General features: G+C 39.9%; 1 protein-coding gene across 2 annotated transcripts in view; it reads left to right on the forward strand.

Moving 5' to 3' along the window:
• Positions 1-21,396, forward strand: part of SPIRE1 (spire type actin nucleation factor 1) — a 184,475-nt gene that overhangs the window by 108,841 nt on the left and 54,238 nt on the right. For both annotated transcript variants that reach the window (XM_082640716.1, XM_082640717.1), the window contains exon 4: positions 2,508-2,633. In XM_082640716.1, coding sequence (XP_082496842.1) covers positions 2,508-2,633 — 126 coding nt within the window. The remainder of the gene's footprint in view (positions 1-2,507; positions 2,634-21,396) is intronic.

Here is a 21,396-nt window from a genome sequence, read left to right on the forward strand (position 1 = left end):
AAGTTTGAGTCTGCTAGCTCTGTTCTTTTCAAGATTGTCTGAGCTGTTTGGGGCCCCTTGCAATTCTATATGAACTTTAGGATCAGCTTTTCCATTTCTTCAAAAAAGGCCTTTGGGAATTAGTTAGGGATTGCATTCAATCTGTAGATCATTTTGTTTAGTATTACTGTCTTAACAATATTAAGTCTTCCAACCCATGAATACGGGATGTCTTTCCATTTATGTAAGTCTTCTTTAATTTCTTCCAGCAATGCTTTAGAGTTTTCACTGTGTAAATCTTGCACCTCCTTGGTTAAATTTATTCCTTAGTATTTTATTTTTTTGCTATTTAAAAAAATGGTATTGTTTTCTAATTTCATTTTCTGATTGTTCATTAGTATTGTATAGAAATAGAACTTTTTTGTGTTGATCAGGTATCCCACAACTTTGCTAAAATTGCTTCTTAGTTCTAATAGTTTTTGTGGGTTTTCTACATATAAGATTATATCATGTGCATTAAAAAAATTTTAGAGTTTTACACCAGTGTTTTCCAAGTTGCAGGGCACAGCCTGTTAGTGGGTTGTGAAATCAATTGAATGTGTAAGTTTTGTTTTGTGAAAATTTTGTGTATAAAACATATACATATGCATGTGTTTGAATCCTTATGTAAAATGTATTTCTATTTATTTATTTAATTTTTGGCTGCGTTGTGTCTTCGTTGCTGCACGCGGGCTTTCTCTAGTTGCAGCGAGCAGGGGCTACTCTTCGTTGCGGTGTGCGGTCTTCTTATTGTGGTGGCTTCTCTTGTTGTGGAGCACAGGCTCTAGGTGCACGGGCTTCAGTAGTTGTGGCACGCGGGCTTCAGTAGTTGTGGCACACGGGCTCGGTAGTTGTGGCTCATGGGCTCTAGAGTGCAGGCTCAGTAGTTGTGGCTCACGGGCTTAGTTGCTCTGCGGCATGTGGGATCTTCCCAGACCAGCGCTTGAACTCGTGTCCGCTGTATTGGCAGGCGGACTCTCAACCACTGTGCCACAGGGAAGCCCCCTAAAATGTATTTCTTACTGTGAATTACAGTAAAAAATGTTATGCCATATTCAGAACATATAATTGGAATATAAAATTGTGGGATTAGTGAAAGGTGAAAGTCCTAGCAGATGCCTTTCATAACCTTGGAAATGATAATTCTATATGGGAAGCTGTTTTCTGTGTACAAAAATAATTGAGCAAAAACTATACTCTCTGTTGATTGGTCACTTTGTGAATAATTAAGCTTGTGAGATTTTTGCTTTTCATGCTCCCAAGGAATCAATTCTTAGCCTGTTTTTGGTACCGTGGAAAAGTTTCTTACTGAAACTCAAGATATTTTCCTGAGAATGTATTTTATTAAAGATAGTAATCTAACTATTAAATTGCATACAATACTTATTACAAATGAAAAAAATAACAGAAAGACACATTATGAAGGATATTATAAGCTACAGAGATATCTTTTACTCTCCAAAAGATACAAGTTATTAAATATAATAAATTTGTATTTTCAGTAATTGTATTAATATCAAGTTTACTGAATATAGTACAGAATAAGGGAGAACTTACAACTTTTTAATGCAAATGAAGTACCTTAAAACATAACTGTTGTACACAGATACAAAACTATTATTTTATAGAAAGATAAAATTATCTTTTAAATAAAATGCACTAGGCTCTTGACAGGATGTCTTTTCCAATCTAATAAGCTGTGTTTGATTTTTCTAAATTGTTGTGCGTGATGTTAAATTGCATCTTTTATCTACAAGTAGTTTTGTGGGGGTTATGGGCTGTGTATTGTAAAGGACGTTAGGACTGGTAGTATCACCAGTTGCCCTCTGCCCTCTTTCCTCCACTCCCCATCTACTGACGAGGTATCTTCCCAGTGGTCCACATGTCTTCCTGACATTCTTTTTACTAAATTATACAACTCAGTGTGTATTAGAATGATCCCGGGCTTCAGAATCAAATAGGACTGTGTCAAATTCTCCTTCTCCCTTATGTTAACTTTATGACTGTCGACAAGTCACTTGACTCCTCTGAAGCCTTAGTTTCTGTTGCTATATAACGGTACTAATTCAGGGTTACGTTGAAGAGTAAATGATATTATGCTGTGTATATGACATGTCAAACATGGCATGATAAATACTCAATAAATGGTAGCTATTAAAATACCTGAGTTCTGATCAGTACTCAGTAATTGGTAGTTCCCTTTCTACTCCCAACCAAAACTTTTACATATGCCCTATCGTTTTCAAGTAGAGGCTAACTAATTCTAGTAAGCTCATCTGTGCTGCTGGGTGTTTGTTAGTTACTGGACTTTTCCCATATAATTGTGTGGACTTTACTGGTCGTCTTGTGATGCATTAAGCTTTGGGTGATGGGAATTGTGGAGTTGCCTTGCTGTCTGATATGAAAATGTGAATATATTGGGTGTCTGTTTTTAAGGTACAAAAACCCCACAGATAATAAAAAAGTACCTTTATTTTCCTCTTCTGTAGTTATGTGCTGCTCATCTCCCAACTGCATCAGAGGCACCAAATCATTATCAGGCAGTGTGTCGTGCACTGTTTGCAGAGACAATGGAGCTGCATACATTTCTGACTAAAATTAAGAGTGCAAAGGAGGTAAGTACTACTGCTTTCCTATTTAATGGCATTGTGAAAGAGAAACCTGAATTTTCAACATTGCCTATCATATTATTTAAAATGTTTATTGCCATCCTTCTGATGAGTGCTGAAAATCATTCAGGAAAGAAGCAACTTAGGCAGAATTAAATCTGTTCTTTAAAATGTTGCTGTGTGAATCCATTTAATAAAACAAAGATTTTCATAAAGCTTCCTTACAAATGGAAAATAAATGTTACTGAACTGGTTTAGTCAGTTTCCCATGTGACTTGCTTTTCACCCTCTTTCTGCCACTCTTCTTTTGTCCATTGTAAAAAAATGTTAGTGTGTCTTTCAGGAAGGGATAAGGATGCAGAGAGGAAGCTACACATCTGATAATTGTGGATGTGATTAAATATTTAATGCAGGAGATGTGAATTAACTTTCAGATAATCCAGAATCTCATTTTAGCTATTTTATTTATTATCTGTCAGTGTCTATGAGTTAAAAATACTATGTGTACCCACCCACAGTGGGCCACTAGTCACTGCATGAGGCAGGGGCTGGCAGCCAACCAGGCCGGGGTCCAGCTGCACTCACCAGCGCACCCACAGCAGTCAGCACCGCTGCAACTGAAGGCCCATGCAGCCCACAGAGGGTCACTTCTGTCGCATATAGCCCTGGTGCCTAGAGGGGAGTGTGCTGCTGGACCCCATAGAATGTCTCCTATAGAAGGCCACTTATCCAAGAATGGGAAATACAGCTGACCTACTTAATACATAAAAATAAACCTTCCAAACTCTGTACTACGGAATAGAAAGAGTACAGAGGCAGGGTGGGGGTAGAGGGAGCTTTCCCTTTTTACTTCATATAATTTCTGTATTTTTCAATTTTTATAAAATTTTGTGTAATAAAAACATTTTAGTTGAAAAAAATTACATATAGAGTCCAAAGAGAATCATTCTAATTTATTTATAAGGTGAATTGCCATATTTTACATCCCACAGACAGTTGTGAAGATTCTTGAGATCTATGTAAAGCACCTGGCACGTAGTAAGAGCTCAGTACATGATCAGTGGTGGGTATCATTTCTTTTGTGACTGAAGTATGGAGTTTATCTGAAACACTAGTTTAAAACCCACTATGATACACAGTTTGGGGAGAGACACATATGGGATGTGTAAGAGAGAAAGGAAAATGCTAACCTATATTAAATAAAGTATGACTAATTAGTTCTGGTAATATGTAAGTTTATTCAGATCACCCTTAATAAATCACCTTATGTATGAATAAGAGGTCCAAGCATTCCTCTTTAGTTCTAACCACGATACTGCTTATAGTCTGTCTTTTTTGATAGGCTAATGAAAAGTTATGTCTATTTTTCTAGGAATTTATAGAATTGGACCCAAGAAGAAAGTCTTTAACAGGGTAGAAAGGGTGAACTAATTGTTATTTGAAGAATAATTATAAATACGTCATAAGCTAGCTTTTCCTCCTGGACAGAACCAGAGGACAAAGGGTCCAGTTAAAAGCTTCCGGGTAAACATCCAAAAGCACATCCTCAATTAAGGTTTAGTAAAGAGTAGATTTACTAAAAAGATTACTTTTTTTTTTGGTAATTGTCTTCTCTAGCTTGTTGGAATTGAGATTGTCTTCTCCAGGGAGGCTAGTGTTATTTTTAGGGCATAAGTAGAGTCTTGTGGGGTTAATTTGCTCTTGATGAAAACTTTGCTTTGCCCAACAAATTCTTAGAAAGTGATTATTTATTTAAATAAAAGTCTATTTAAAGAAAATGCTGACAAATGGAGTAAAAGAACACGAGTGTTTGGAACCATTGGTGGCTTTTGTGATGCCCACAGAGACCAGCCAGGCCCTGGTCAAGGTTGGGGACCCTTGAGGTCAGGGTTTTGGCCATATCTCACCCTGTCAACTTCTGGCACCATCCCACATCTGGGTCTTTATAGACACGAGTTGTGTCCTGTTTACTCATCTCCTACTCTTGTTCCTTAGTTTGCTGATCTCTTCTCAACCTTTTCCATTCTTTTTCTTTTTTTATAGAGCAGGTTCTTATTAGTCATCAATTTTATACACATCAGTGTATACATGTCAATTGCCCAATTAATCACACCACCATCCCCATCCCACCACGGCTTTCCCCCCGTGGTGTCCATATGTTTGTTCTCTACACCTGTGTCTCAACTTCTGCCCTGCAAACCAGTTCACCTGTACCATTTTTCTAGGTTCCACATACATGCATTAATATACGATATTTGTTTTTCTCTTTCTGACTTACTTCACTCTGTATGACAGTCTCTAGATCCATCCACGTTTCAACAAATGACCCAATTTCCTTCCTTTTTCTGTCTGACTAATATTCCATTGTATATATGTACCACATCTTCTTTATCCATTCGTCTGTCAGTGGGCATTTAGGTTGCTTCCATGACCTGGCTATTGTAAATAGTGCTGCAATGAACATTGGGGTGCATGTGTCTTTTTGAATTATGGTTTTCTCTGGGTATATGCCCAGTAGTGGGATTGCTGGATCATATGGTAATTCTACTTTTAGTTTTTTAAGGAACCTCCATACTGTTCTCCATACTGGCTGTATCAATCTACATTCCCACCAACAGTGCAAGAGGGTTCCCTTTTCTCCACACCCTCTCCAGCATTTGTTGTTTGTAGATTTTCTGATGATGCCCATTCTAACTGGTGTGAGGTGAGATACCTCACTGTAGTTTTGATTTGCATTTTTCTAATAATTAGTGATGTTGAGCAGCTTTTCATGTGCTTCTTGGCCATCTGTATGTCTTCTTTGGAGAAATGTCTGTTTAGGTCTTCTGCCCATTTTCTGATTGGGTTGTTTGTTTCTTTAATATTGAGCTGCATGAGCTATTTATATGTTTTGGAGATTAATCCTTTGTCCGTTGATTCATTTGCAAATATTTTCTCCCATTCTAAGGGTTGTCTTTTCGTCTTGTTTATGGTTTCCTTTGCTGTGCAAAAGCTTTGAAGTTTCATTAGGTCCCATTTGTTTATTTTTGTTTTTATTTCCATAACCCTAGGAGGTGGATCAAAAAAGATCTTGCTGTGATTTATGTCAAAGAGTGTTCTTCCTATGTTTTCCTCTAAGAGTTTTATAGTGTCCGATCTTACATTTAGGTCTCTAATCCATTTTGAGCTTATTTTTGTGTATGGTGTTAGGGAGTATTCTAATTTCATTCTTTTACACGTAGCTGTCCAGTTTTCCCAGCACCACTTATTTGAAGAGACTGTCTTTTCTCCATGTATATCCTTGCCTCCTTTGTCATAGATTACTTGACCATAGGTGTGTGGGTTTATCACTGGGCTTTCTATCTTGTTCCGTTGATATATGTTTCTCTTTTTGTGCCAGTACCATATTGTCTTGATTACTGTAGCTTTGTAGTATAGTCCAAAGTCAGGGAATCTGATTCCTCCAGCTCCATTTTTTTCCCTCAAGACTGCTTTGGCTATTCTGGGTCTTTTGTGTCTCCATACAAATTTTAAGACTTTTTGTTCCAGTTCCGTAAAAAGTGCCATTGGTAATTTGATAGGGATTGCGTTGAATCTGTAGATGGCTTTGGGTAGTATAGTCATTTTCACAATATTGATTCTTCCAATCCAAGAACATGGTATATCTCTCTATCTGTTGGTATCATCTTTAATTTCTTTCATCACTGTCGTATAGTTTTCTGCATACAGGTCTTTTGTCTCCCTAGGTAGGTTTATTCCTAGGTATTTTATTCTTTTTGTTGCAGTGGTAAATGGAAGTGTTTCCTTAATTTCTCTTTCAGATTTTTCATCATTAGTGTATAGCAATGCAAGAGATTTCTGTGCATTAATTTTGTATCCTGCAACTTTACCAAATTCATTGATTAGCTCTAGTAGTTTCCTGGTGGCATCTTTAGGAGTCTCTGTGTATAGTACCATGTCATCTGGAAACAGTGACACTTTTACTTCTTCTTTTCCAATTCTTTTTCTTCTCTGATTGCCGTGGCTAGGACTTCCAAAACTATGTTGAATAATAGTGGTGAGAGTGGACATCCTTGTCTTGTTCCTGATCTTAGAGGAAATGCTTTCAGTTTTTCACCATTGAGAATGATGTTTTGCTGTGCGTTTGTTGTACATGGCCTTTATTATGTTGAGGTAGGTTCCTTCTATATCCATTTTCTGGAGAGTTTTTATCATAAATGGGTGTAGAATTTTGTCAAAAGCTTTTTTGCATCTACTGAGATGATCATATGGTTTTTCTTCTTCAGTTTGTTAATATGGTGTATCACATTGATTGATTTGCATATATTGAAGAATCCTTGTATCCCTGGGATAAATCCCACTTGATCATGGTGTACGATCCTTTTAATGTGTTGTTGGATTCTGTTTGCTAGTATTTTGTTGAGGATTTTTGCATCTATGTTCATCAGTGATATTGGTCTATAATTTTCTTCTTTTGTGATATCTTTGTCTGGTTTTGGTATTAGGGTGATGGTGGCCTTGTAGAATGAGTTTGGGAGTGTTCCTCCCTCTGCTATAATTTGGAAGAGTTTGTGAAGGATAGGTGTTACCTCTTCTCTGAATGTTTCATAGAATTCACCTGTGAAGCCATCTGGTCCTGGAATTTTTTTTTTTTTTTTTTTTTTTTTTTTTGCGGTACGCGGGCCTCTCACTGTTGTGGCCTCTCCTGTTGCGGAGCACAGGCTCCGGACGTGCAGGCTCAGCGGCCATGGCTCACGGGCCCAGCCGCTCCACGGCATGTGGGATCTTCCCGGACCGGGGCACGAACCCGTATCCCCTGCATCGGCAGGCAGACTCTCAACCACTGTGCCACCAGGGAAGCCCTGGTCCTGGACTTTTGTTTGTTGGAAGATTTTTAATCACAGTTTCAGTTTCATTACTTGTGCTCAGTCTGTTCATATTTTCTATTTCTTCCTGGTTCAGTATTGGAAGGTGATACCTTTCTAAGAATTTGTCCATTTCTTCCAGTTTGTCCATTTTATTGGCATAGAGTTGCTTGTAGTAGTCTCTTAGGATGCTTTGTATTTCTGCAGTGTCTGTTGTAACTTCTCCTTTGTCATTTCTAATTTTATTGATTTGAGTCCTCTCCCTCTTTTTCTTGATGAATCTGGCTAATGGTTTATCAATTTTGTTTATCTTCTCAAAGAACCAGCTTTTAGTTTTATTGATATTTGCTACTGTTTTCTTAGTTTCTATTTCATTTATTTCTGCTCTGATCCTTATGATATCTTTCCTTCTACTAACTTTGGGTTTTGTTTGTTCTTCTTTCTCTAGTTCCTGTAGGTGTAAGGTTAGATTGTTTACTTGAGATTTCTCTTGTTTCTTGAGGTAGGCTTGTATAGCTATAAACTTCCCTCTTAGAACTGCTTTTGCTGCATCCCATAGGTTTTGGATCGTGGTGTTTTCATTGTCATTGGTCTCTAGGTATTTTCTGATTTCCTCTTTGATTTCTTCAGTGATCTCTTGGTTATTTAGTAACGTATTGTTTAGCCTCCATGTGTTTGTGTTTTTTACGTTTTTTTTCCCTGTAATTCATTTCTAATTATAGTGTTGTGGTCAGAAAAGATGCTTGATATGATTTCAGTTTTCTTAAATTTACCGAGGCTTGATTTGTGACCCAAGATGTGCTCTATCCTGGAGAATGTTCCATGCTCACTTGAGAAGAAAGTGTAATCTGCTGTTTTTGGATGGAATGTCCTATAGATACCAATTAAATCTATCTGGTCTATTGTATCATTTAAAGCTTCTGTTCCCTTATTTATTTTCATTTTGGATGATCTGTCCACTGGTATAAGTGAGGTGTTAAAGTCCGCCACTATTATTGTGTTACTGTCGATTTGCTCTTTTACAGCTGTTAGCAGTTGCCTTATGTATTGAGGTGCTCCTGTGTTGGGTGCATATATATTTATAATTGTTATATTTTCTTCTTGGATTGATCCCTTGATCATTATGTAGTGTCCTTCCTTGTCTCTTGTAACATTCTTTATTTTAAAGTCTATTTTATCTGATATGAATATTGCTACTCCAGCTTTCTTTTGATTTCCGTTTGCATGGAATATCTTTTTCCTTCCCCTCACTTTCAGTCTGTATGTGTCCCTAGGTCTGAAGTGGGTCTCTTGTAGACAGCATATATATGGGTCTTGTTTTTGTATCCATTCAGCAAGCCTGTGTCTTTTGGTTGGAGCATTTAATCCATTCATGTTTAAGGTAATTATCGATATGTATGTTACTAGTACCATTTTCTTAATTGTTATGGGTTTGTTTTTGTAGGTCCTTTTCTCCTCTTGTGTTTCCCACTTAGAGAAGTTTCTTTAGCATTTGTTGTAGAGCTGGTTTGGTGGTGCTGAATTCTCTTAGCCCTTGCTTGTCTGTAAAGCTTTTGATTTCTCCATGGAATCTGAATGAGATCCTTGCTGGGTAGAGTAATCTTGGTTGTAGGTTCTTCCCTTTCATCACTTTAAGTATATCATGCCACTCCCTTCTGGCTTGTAGAGTTTTTGCTGAGAAATCAGCTGTTAACCTTATGGGAGTTCCTGTATGTTATCTGTAGTTTTTCCCTTGCTGCTTTCAGTAATTTTTTGTTGTCTTTAATTTTTGCCAATTTGATTACTGTGTGTCTCGGCATGTTTCTCCTTGGGTTTATCCTGTATGGGATTCACTGTGCTTCCTGGACTTGGCTGGCTATTTACTTACCCATGTTAGGGAAGTTTTCGACTATAATCTCTTCAAATATTTTCTCTGGTCCTTTCTCTCTTTTCTCCTTCTGGGACCCCTATAATGCGAATGTTGTTGCGTTTAATGTTGTCCCAGAGATCTCTTGGGCTGTCTTCGTTTCTTTTCATTCCTTTTTCTTTATTCTGTTCCGCAGCAGTGAATTCCACCATTCTGTCTTCCAGGTCACTTATCCGTTCTTCTGCCTCAGTTATTCTGCTATTGATTCCTTCCATTGTAGTTTTCATTTCAGTTATTGTATTGTTCATCTCTGTTTGTTTGTTCTTTAGTTCTTCTGGGTCTTTGTTAAACATTTCTTGCATCTTCTCGATCTTTGCCTTCATTGTTTTTCCAAGTTCCTGGATCATCTTCACTATCATTATTCTGAATTCTTTTTCTGGAAGGTTGCCTATCTGCACTTCATTTAGTTGTTTTTCTGGGGTTTTATCTTGTTCCTTCATCTGGTACATAGCCCTCTGCCTTTTCATCTTGTCTGTCTTTCTTTGAATGTGGTTTTTGTTCCACATGCTGCAGGATTGTAGTTCTTCTTGCTTCTGCTGTCTGCCCTCTGGTGGACGAAGCTATCCAAGAGGCTTGTGTAAGTTTCCTGATGGGAGGGACTGATGATGGGTAGAGCTGGCTGTTGCTCTGGTGGGCAGAGCTCAGTAAAACTTTAATCCGCTTGACTGCTGATGGTTGGGGCTGGGTTCCCTCCCTGTTGGTTGTTTGGCCTGAGGCAACCCAACACTGGAGCCCACTTGGGCTCTTTGGTGGGGCCAATGGCAGACTCTGGGAGGGTTCACACCAAGGAGTACTTCCCAGAGCTTCTGCTGCCAGTGTCCGTGTCCCCATGGTGAGCCACAGCCACCCCCCGCCTCTGCAGGAGACCCTCCAACACTAGCAGGTAGGTCTGGTTCAGTCTTCCCTGGGGTCACTGCTCCTTCCCCAGGGTCCTGATGCGCACACTACTTTGTGTGTGCCCTCCAAGAGTGGAGGCTCTGTTTCCCTCAGTCCTGCCGAAGTCCTGCAATCAGATCGCACTAGCTTTCAAAGTGTCATTCTCTAGGAATTCCTCCTCCTGTTGCCGGACCCCCAGGTTGGGAAGCCTGACGTGGGGCTCAGAGCCTTCACTCCAGTGGGTGGACTTTTGTGGTATAAGTGTTCTCCAGTCTGTGAGTCACCCACCCAGCAGTTATGGGATTTGATTTTACTGTGATTGCATCCCTCCTACCCTCTCATTGTGGCTTCTCCTTTGTCTTTGGATGTAGGTTATGTGTTTTGGTGAGTTCCAGTGTCTTCCTGTCAGTGATTGTCCAGCAGCTAGTTGTGATTCTGGTGTCCTCACAAGCGGGAGTGAGAGCACGTCCTTATACTCCGCCATCTTGGTTCAGGGCCTTTTTTTCTTAATGATTCATTAAAATGAAGCAAAAGCTTTGTTGACATGATCTAAGCACAAACTTGAATCTCCATTCTTCTTTCTGGAAACTCTGCTCCAGTTTTAAAAAGAACTTCTCAGTACCCTCAGGCTCTTCTCAGGACTCCCACTCCCCCAAGGGCAGTGCTTTCTCTTGCCTCCCTCTTGTGGGAGGCTACTCTGTCCTCCACAGCTTCAGATCTTTGGACTGGGGTCAGTTGGTGATATTCTCTCTCTCTGCTGCTTCTAAACAATGACTCTTCATACTTGTACCAAAACCTCATGCCATCTGCTTCTGTTATTCTTGAACCCACCCATTATCACTGTCATCTGCCATCATCTTGACTGATTTGATTGTTAAAAGAAACTTTAGCTTTGTCTCCTTGACACCTCCTCTACTTCAGCACTCTGCTTACCTGCACACACCTTTGTCCTCGTGATAACCTGCGATCATTCCACCTGGGAAATCGTGGGCTTTCGTTCCTCACCCCCTGACTGTAACCCCTGCCCATTGAGCTCTTCCCCTCACTGCCACCTGAACTGGTATTGTCCCTTGACCTCCCCTCCCCGCTATTTTCTGACAGTTTATCAGTCCTTCCTAGATTCACTTCTTGTCCTATGTGGCTTAGGTTTAGTCACTTCACCAAGAGTTCAGGCCCACATGTCCAACCTGGGTTATTACAGTAGCCTCCTGCTGGTCTCATCTCTGTAAATTCTCTCCGTCCAGTTCATCTTCCACTTTATTGGGAATGATTCCTGTAGGTCACAGATCTGACCCGAGGGGTCTGGCTCCAGGCCCAAACCTCCGCGTGTTCTTCTAGGCCTGACCTGAGGCCTGCTTTCCCAGGCAGGCCTCCCGGGGGCGGGCTGCCCTTTCCACACGGGACTTGAGTGCTGCACTCTGGTTTTCTGTAGGGGATGGCGAGCTTGGTGTGCCACGCCCACAGGCCACAGGGGTATGCACACCTGCATTCCTCACCCAGCGCCTGCACTCGAAGGACCTTGGCTAAGGCCCTTGCCTCCACTCTTTCCCTCCACCAGCCCCGGGTCCACACATGCAGGGCCCTGCTGTCCAGTGCTCTTCCACAGTGAGAAGATCACCCACCTGCACCGCCTGTCACCTGACCTCACCCAGCGCCATTCTGAGGGGAAAATGGAGCAAGGAGAGCAAAATCTCTTTGTTGGCCTCTTGTTTGCACTGCTGCAGTAAGGGAATAAGGGCGTGGTTGTTACTTTCAGTTTGGCTCCTCCTTCCTGATCACTGGACACCTGGCAGCTCGACAAGGCACTTTGCTTTCTGGTTAACTTGGCTCCTCATGGCCTAGAGAGTGAAACCAAACTCCATTGTGTTGCAGACGAGGCCTTCATGGCATTTCACCTAGCTGTGTTTTTATTCTCCTTTTCAATTCTCCCTTCTTTGCATTTTACACTATCCAGTCAGAATTACTTACAGTTTCCGAATATATCATGCTTGTTGTATGTCTGTGGCCCTAGCACATTTCTGTTCTTTCTGCCTGGCATTCTCTCCCTGCCTTGCCTTCTTGGTGAGCTCCTGTTTACCCACCTAAAGCCTGCTCATGTGGTACCTCCCTCCATCCTTCACTCCCTCTGTGTCTTATACCCCACAGTCCTGCACGTCTCATACTCCCTGGGAGTTATTTGCTTGTCTTCGAACTGTTTCTCCACAACTGGGCCAGATAGTGCTTGAGATGAATGACTGTGTTTTGAATCATCTTCCTGTTGGTGACTCTTATTGCAGTGTGTGCATGTAGGAAACACTCTAGAAATGTCTGTTGAACTGAAATGATTTATGCATTATGTCTGTTTTTTCAGAGCTTCAGAAATGTTCTGGTTGAAAGAAGCCAGTTCTGAAAGCATTTTTGACTATTAGAAACATTTTGACCAAGATATTTCTAGTAAATACAGGAAGTTTTGTGGGCTGTAGATGAGGCCTTTGAGTGCCCTTTCCATTCTTTAAATTTACACATAAGAACTTACTTAATAGTGAGTCTTGAGAAGGTAAGCTATAAAATATGTGGAAATCCTGGCATGAACATTCTGTACCATTTAATTACAGATCTTATACTACATAAATTGCCTGTCAGTACTGAGGTTTTAGGAATAAAGTCTTATAGGGTCCAAATGGATTTCCCTTTCCTCTTCAATTTATGCATTTTTCTTGAAATTAAAGAAAATTTTCATACATATTAGTTCATATATGTATGTTAGTCATTTTAACCTTTAACCTAGTCTCAAGAGTGCTAAATTCACACTAATAATACAAAACTCTGGGCTAATTTGATATTTTTTCTGAAGATCTCAAAATACACAATTTTAGAATCGGACGAGGGACTTCCCTGGTGGCACAGTGGTAAGAATCGGCCTGCCAGTGCAGGGGACATGGGTTTAATCTCTGGTCCGGGAAGATCCCACATGCCACGGAGCAAGTAAGCCCGTGTGCTACAACTACTGAGCCTGCACTCTAGAGCCCACGAGCCACAGCTACTGAGTCTTCATGCCACAACGACTGAGCCTGCACTCTAGAGCCCGTGTGCTGCAGCTACTGAGCCCACACACCGCGACTGCTGAAGCCTGCATGCCTAAAGCCCGTGCTCCACAATGAAGAGTAGCCCCCGCTTGCCACAACTAGAGAAAGCCTGCACGCAGCAACGAAGACCCAACACAGCCAATCAATCAATCAATCAATCAATCAATCAATAAATAGAAAACCCATGGGATTTCTTTAAAAAAAAGAATCAGACGATCTTTCTTCTATACCTGTGAGTTACTGTATATCAACTGGAATTTTCAAAGTAATAACCTCTGATTCAACAGGTTGATTGATTATCTGATTATCAGTGATGTTTCAAACAACCATATATCTGTGTGTGTGTGTGCGTGTGCTTGTGTGTGCGTGTATAAAATTAGGGTAAAATATTAGTATCAAAACGTTTGAGCTCAGTTGTTGATGATGTATTGATTTGATAGACCAAAAGTACTTTAATTATATTAAACTTCTTATATGCTCAATTGGCAGTTTATTAAAATATAAAACCCATAACTATTTCCAAGTGTTATAATTGTTCTATAAAGTGGTCATTACATTTACCAGACCTAGCTACTATACAAATCACAAGGCCTTGTAGTTCATCTATTTATTTAGAAAGCAAATTCATTTTCATTATGATCTCTTTTCATGTTGTGATTTCCTTCTTAAACAATGAATGAGACCCTTTAAGGTGGTTCTCCAAACGATAGAGAAGATTTGAATAGGCTGCTGTTATTGTGTCTCAAAGGCAATTTGATATCCTTGAAAGTGAGTACATGTTCCCGTGTCTTATAAGCAATTTGATATCCTTGTATGTAAGTGTAGATGGAGGGACTGTCTGAGCCGTCCATTTAGTGCATAGGGTCGCGTGAAAGAAGAGATGGCCCATGCTCTCGTGCCAGTGACCCCCCCCCAGCCCAACTCGACTGGCTAGAGCTGGTGAGCATGTGCAGTGGGGAGGGGAGGATTGAGCTTGGCAATTTCAAGTGTAAATTACTTTGTTGGAAAAAAGGAAATTATATTTATGGCAGTGTGCTTTAATTCATTGCTGTCTAAATAGTTTTTGGTCATCAGTCCCTGGTTTTGTTATTATTACATGAAATTATTTATCAGTTCCTCATACTTTAAGCCCTACAGCCACAAAGTGGCTGCTGTTGTTTGCTTCATTTAGTCTTCATGACCAGTCCTGTGACTCTCACTTTGTAGATTAGTAAACTGAGGCTTAGCTTAGAGGTTCCCATGGAAGGAAGTTCTCAGCACTTCTGATGCCCATATTTCCATCCTCATCCCGCTCTCCAGCCTGGCGAAGGTGCTCTCTGCAGTTATTTCTGTTTTCGTGTAAGAACAGTCACCTGCAACAGACTGTCCTGGAACATGGCTGAGAAGAGTCCCTGGAGGAAAGTGCAGGTGTACGCTTTGATACAGGCTTTTAATCAGGGTTGGGAAGAAGGGGGTGTGAGCCAGAGAGAATAAAATTTTGAGTTGGGGGAGAAGGGGGCTCATGAGGGAACATGTGTGCAAGAGTGTGTGTGTGTGTGTGTCTGTCTGTCTGTCTGTGTCTGCCTCACACACGCACACAGATGGGAATGGGATGGGAGGAGGGATGTGTCATGTTAGGTTTAGGTATGAAGTAATATGGAAATGGAAATGTCAAAGATTGACATAAAATTATTTCCAGACTAGAAAGTCGGTTGACTGATTCCAGTATGTTCCCAGCCTGCTCTGACATTATTGCCTCCACATTTAGTGTGTAGTGTGCCCTACCCCCCTTCTCCAGGAAATCCTTTGTTTCACAATAGAGGTGTAACTGTATTTATCATTGTAGAAAAAACTTGATATATCAGGGAAGTACACTGTTTAAAAAGAACCTTTTGAAAAAAAATCTTGTTTTCAAGCAAATAACTCATTTTTCATTTTTATTATATTTAAAATATTTATATCAACACGTCATTTTTTAAAGCCCCTTTTGTGTTGGTGAATCATATTCTTCCACTCATTAGTCATGTGACTGCTTAAGTCAAATAGCCTTTGCTAGATTTCTGTTTACTTCACTTTAAAAAGGGAAGTGGGAGGGCCTCCCTGGTGGCGCAGTGGTTGAGAGTCCGCCTGCCGATGCAGGGGATACGGGTTCGTGCCCCGGTCTGGGAGGATCCCATATGCCGCGGAGCGGCTGGGCCCGTGAGCCATGGCCGCTGGGCCTGCGCGTCCGGAGCCTGTGCTCCGCAACGGGGGAGGCCACAACAGTGAGAGGCCCGTATACCGCAAAAATAAAAAAATAAAAAAAAAAATAAAAATAAAAAGGGAAGTGGGGGCAAAATAGACATGCTCAGATTCCTTCTGGTCATAAAATGCTCTGCAGAAAGTACAATTCATGTGACTAAATCTTTGTTCTATTCATTCAAGATTTTCCTCATTTTTGTACCAGTCTTGTTTTGTGTAGGCAAAATATATACAGATAAACATTTAAAATGCATTCCCAGTAAACTTTGCTAGGAAGTTAATGTATACTATTTTATATCATATTTTATCTGTTTTTTTGTTTTTTTTAATCCGGTTTTATATTATATTTTAAATTCAAGATGGATTTCATAGGAAAGCTGTTCAGTGTTGTAGATTTTATAGGAAAGCTCAGTGTTGTCAGTATTGAGCTGTAAAGTCAATACTGACATTGCTACTGTACTGATGTCAGTGAGGACTAAAACTTCTGTATTTTATTTATTTATTTTTAAAATTATTCATTTATTTGACTGCACCAGGTCTTAGTTGCAGCATGCAGGATCTTTACTTGCAGCATGTGGGATCTAGTTCCCTGACCAGGGATCAAACCCGGGCCCCCTGCATTGGGAGCACGGAGTCTCAGTCACTAGACCACCAGGGAAGTCCCAAACTTCTGTATTTTAAAATCTAACGGTAAGCAAATTCCTGGAAAGCAGAAATTCCTAATATAATAATATTAGTCATAAGTGAATGAACAGTAAAAATAATTGAACATTATGAAACACGTTCATATCATTGCAATAAGAACTCTTAATTAGAAGGCACGTAAAAGGTTTTTAAAGCACGTAATTTCTGTTAGAAGATTATATACTTAAAGTGATGAAAATTTTCTCTCCCCTTGCTGTTTCTTGTGCCATACATGTAAACAACCCCAGAATGAAGGTAGAATACCCCCAAACATCTTGATCTTTGAGGGATAAGATGTCTAATATCGTTAAGCCATCTTGGATTTCTTCAGAGGCAGGCTATCACAGTGTAGATTGTCATTTCTGATTATCCGAACATAATGATCTTTATCTCTTCTCAAGTGTGACTGCATCTGTGGTGCTTGATTATTTAGTTGCTTGTTGACGTCTTAAACTCCTCTTATAAATGCTGTGTTCATCACCCTCTGAATTATGGTTCTTCATTTGTATCCTTCAGTCCTCAGGTGAAAGGACGTCTGAGGCGTCTCCTAAACGCTCTTATGTAGTGAGCGCACTCGGCCTGTTTCTTTAAAGTCACATTACTCTGTGTATTTCCTTTCTAGCAGCCATCACAGTCTAGAGTTGTTTTGCTGGTCTCTTTTCCCCCTCATTCATATCTGCCACTAGGATACATTCTCACTGAGGGCAGAGATCTTTTCTCTCCAATTCAGTGCTGCAACCGCAGTGTTACAGCGCCTGTATAAATCTTGGATCAGCGTTGAATGACTTAGAGAACTGTGGTTCAGGTGTTGGACATCTGATTTCTGCCACCTCTCTCGAATCGTGGTCCCCTGACACTCCTGACTTGTCTCCAGATGCAGAGCCTCCTTCATGTTCTTACCTGTGCCTTGCTCGTGCAGTGGTCTGCGTCTCTTGCCTGAGCTGTGGCAAAGCCTCCTAATGGAGGATAGACTATATCCTCCAGCGTTCCGTCCCCGTGTACAGTCTGTCCTCCAGCGTTCCATCTATCCTCCAGCTTTCCGTCCCTGTGTAAAGATGTGTTGATTCCTTGACGCTTGTAGGTGGAAAGTTTAGACCCCTTAGCACAGCATAGGGACCCTTTACAGCCGGGCCCAAATCTGACCTCTCCGGGCTCTTCATTCCCTGTTGCCCACCACGTGTTCACGCTTTGCTACCCTTCCTCCAGCCCCTGATTGCCGAGGGCCTCTGCACCTGCTGGAAATGTCCTTTTCCTCTCTTCTCTCACATAGAAAATGCCTACTTATTCTTAAGACCTAACTCAGATGTCCACTGTTCTGAAATGCTTCTGCTGATCAAAGTTAATTTCTTTATTCTCTGTGTTCATTCATAGAGCACTCTGCTCTGGCTTCTGTCACTTATCACACTGTATCGGAATTACCATTTACGTTCGTCTCCTCATTAGACTGAACATCTTAGGGACAAAGACCATGTTTATATTCCCAACCCTGTCATAGAATTAGGGACCGAGGACAGCATCTCCTGTCATCTTTTTAGGTATGTTCCCCTTGCTGCTTCCTCATCTTAGGGCAACAACGGGGCCCTTCATTAATGAGATTTTTTCAACCTAGTGAATGTCACATTTTGTTCTATAGTTGAATTTTCCTAAGTGTTTAACACATTAACATTCAAGAAGAAATAGAGCAAAATAGAATCAGCCTTAAGTCCTTTATAGTCATCCCCTTGTATTCGAGCTGCTGTCCAAAGTGGGAACCTGAGGAGTAGGGGGTGAGATGGAGTGCTACTGGATTTTTATAATTTTTTCAAAGATTTCCACTCTCAGGAAATGTATGTACTTTGGGAAAAAAGATCCAAAGTCCACAGCTGCAGCTCTGGGCCCAAACAATTTATGTCACTTTCACATAAACATTTATAATCCCTGGCTATCTCTTATTCATTGCCTTTGTGAGCACTTTAAACCTCGTGATAGTCCTGATAAGTAGGCAGTACTACTGTTTGCGTCCCACCTCATTTTATAGAGAGGAAAGCTGAAGCACAGTTTAACAAACTATAATCAATTAGCTGCCCATAGTGATAGAAAGAATTGGGATTAGCACTCCTTTCTAAGGTTTTAGAAATAGTGACAAACACCAAAAATGGATCTTGCAGTAGGAGATGAGGATGTACAGGAGGATTCCATAAACCTGAGTGTGGGGTTGGGCAGACACTGGGGGACTTCAGGGGACCTGTGAGAATGCAGCAGCCATATTTGGCTATTGCAAATCCTAGCGAGTAAAGAAGCACTGGGTCCCAAAGGAATTAGGATCAATTGGCAAAATTTATTCATTCATGCAACAGTTGTGTCATGTGTGTCCTATACAGCAGGTGCTACTACAATGAATAACAGCTAGTATTTCTCCCACACTTATCCTGTGCAGACACTGCTCTAAGGCTGTGGTGCGCATTAACTCTGCAGTTCTCCCAACAGCCGTGCATTCAGTACTCTTACTATTTACATTTCACTGGGGACACAGTGGTGAACAAGATACTCCAGTAAGAGCTACAGCCCAGGAGCAGCCAGTCCAGCAGTGGAATGCGGGCTGTGGCGTGTGAATGGAGGCACTGTGGAGGCACCTGTTTCCTCTTCTGGTACTCAGAGATACAGCTGTTAGAAGGAGCATTACGCCAGTGTCTCCATTTTCTAAGTGTTTGAGGGATTCTCACTTACATGTGACTTTATTTTAAACCTCACCAGCCACATTCTTCTGATTGGTTAAATCTTACCCTAAATTTAATAAAACCCTGTAATGGAAGGATGATTTCTAGGTGCCCAGATTAGAGCCAGTCTATCTTTAGCTGCTAGTATTTGACCATATATTGAAATTATTGGCTAAGAAGGTGAGTGGGAAAGCAGCATGGTTCATTATGAATTTTCAAAAGATTATATGAGTAATTTTACACTATATAATCAGAATGATTGCTGTAATAGTTTATTAAGTGATTTACATATATTATTTCAATTAGTCCTATAAAAGAATCATAATTTTGTGATGAAATCTTTGAGCTCAGTTAATTTTAAACAAGATAGTACTAAAATATTTTACTTAAAATGGAATACTATATATGTATGTATAAAGTATCTTCTGTTGCTGGGGGGGAAAACAGTTTTTGGAATTGATTAGGCTGTTATGAAATTGTCTTTTGTCTGTTGTTTAAAATCAGATGACCACATTTTATAACCTGTAATTGGTTGAAAAAAATCAAATGTAACTATTTCCCACCCAGTATCTCACAGCCAGTATAACCAAGTCCACCTACATCATAGTGCCATTGCCAGTAACACTGACTCCTAAGACGTCTGCTGTGACATGACTTGAGACTGTTTTCTGCTTTAATGCACTCACAAAGATAAAGCCACAAAACCTGTATCTCATTCACATGTTGAAGTATATTTTAGTTAGCTTTCTCATATTCCTGGCCTCTCCCTTCCATGTCTGCTCCCTACACCTCCAGTAATAAAACTGCGATGACATTTAAGTTAACTGGAAATTTCTCCCTAGAGCCAAAATGGATTTCCAGTCCTCCAAGGGGTGAACATATTTTTTGAAAGAAAGAGTCTACCACCAGATGTCTGTTTAAGGTTGCCATTTTGTTCATTTTAATTAAATCATCTATTATTTGTAACTTTTTAAGAGTCCTTGTCAAAGTCTATCTTTTTTCTGTTTGATTTGTTTTGTGAATGTTAGTAAATGTGCTGAACACTCATCTCATCAGCAATAGTGAAATTACACTCTCTGCCCTTAGGTTTCTTTGGGTTTGTCACTACTCGCCCTGTTAAAGTGCTTCAGAAGAATCTTTTATGTAGAAGACCATGTCAGAACTCAGTTATAGACTTTTCAGGTCCTGTAACTTTTTGAACTTAATTAACTTTATTTTAACAAATAAAAAAATTCACATGGTTCAAGCTCCAGGAGTCCAGAAGTAGTGCAGGAAGCTGCCCTCTTCTCCCTCTGTCTCCTAGCTGCACAGTCTCTCCCACAGGCAACAAATACTGTTAATTTCTTCTTTGTCCTTACACAGATGATTTATGTATAACTAACAGAAAAATATCAATATTTTTCTTCCTTTTTTATGCTGTTCTGAACCTTGCTTTTTTCATTTAATAATAAATCTTGTAAATCATTTTATATCAGTGCATATTGTTTACATTTCTTGTGTCTCCGTGATGTTCTGTTGTGTGGATAGACTGTAATTGATTTAATCTGTCCTCTATTGACAACTAATAAGTCTCTTCCAATTTTTTGCTCTTTATAAACAATGCTGCAATGGATAGTTTTTAACCTGTTTTTCATGGGTGTGATTGCATAAGTAAGACAAATTCCTAAAAGTAGAGTTTCTGGGTCAAAGAAATTGTGCATTTATAATTTTCATAAAACTTATGAGATTGTCCTCCATTGAGGTTTACCAATTGATACTCTCCTTGTAAATGTGTAAGAGTGTCTGTTTTTCTACATCTTCACAATGTATTTTTCTATGTGATAAGTGAAAATTTATATCTCATAGTTTTAGTTTACATTTTCCTTACAATGAATGAGATCAGGTACCTTTTCATATGCTTAAGAGCTATTTGTATTTTTCAATTGTGTATTCTTATTCTTTGCCCATTTTTCTAATGGAGTATTGGTCTTTCTTATTGATTTGTATTTATTTATTAAGAAAATAGCTTTTTGTGATGTAATTTGTAAATAGTGTCTCTGATATTTTAATGATTGTTTTATAATGATCATCACTGCATTTCTGTAGGTGTGAACAGTTAATGAGTATAAAAACCGAAAGGGCAGATAGATGTCTTTAGGGAGATACTGTGAGTCCAGCTACCTGGGGCAGAGACAGGCATTAAACACTCAGCCAGTGAGTGTGTGTGTGTGTGTGTGTGTGTGTGTGTGTGTGTGTGTGTGTGTGTGTGTTGGTCTGTCTACAAAAATACTGGGAGAATGGAGGAACAGTGTTCCTTTCCTGGAACCTAGAAATGCATTTCCTTCATTTTGATGATTTCATCTATACTTTTTCTAATTTCTTCAGTGAACCGTATAAATTCAAATTGAGCTTTACAGAATATCAACTTACAGTTTAGTATCTTAACATTTTACATTTTTCATTAAGTAAAATGCTCTGACTTTCTCTCATATCTTCTCC

Source organism: Mesoplodon mirus (genome assembly GCF_964341445.2).
Source record: "Mesoplodon mirus genome assembly, chromosome: 13".
In the NCBI taxonomy this organism is placed as follows: domain Eukaryota; kingdom Metazoa; phylum Chordata; class Mammalia; order Artiodactyla; family Ziphiidae; genus Mesoplodon; species Mesoplodon mirus.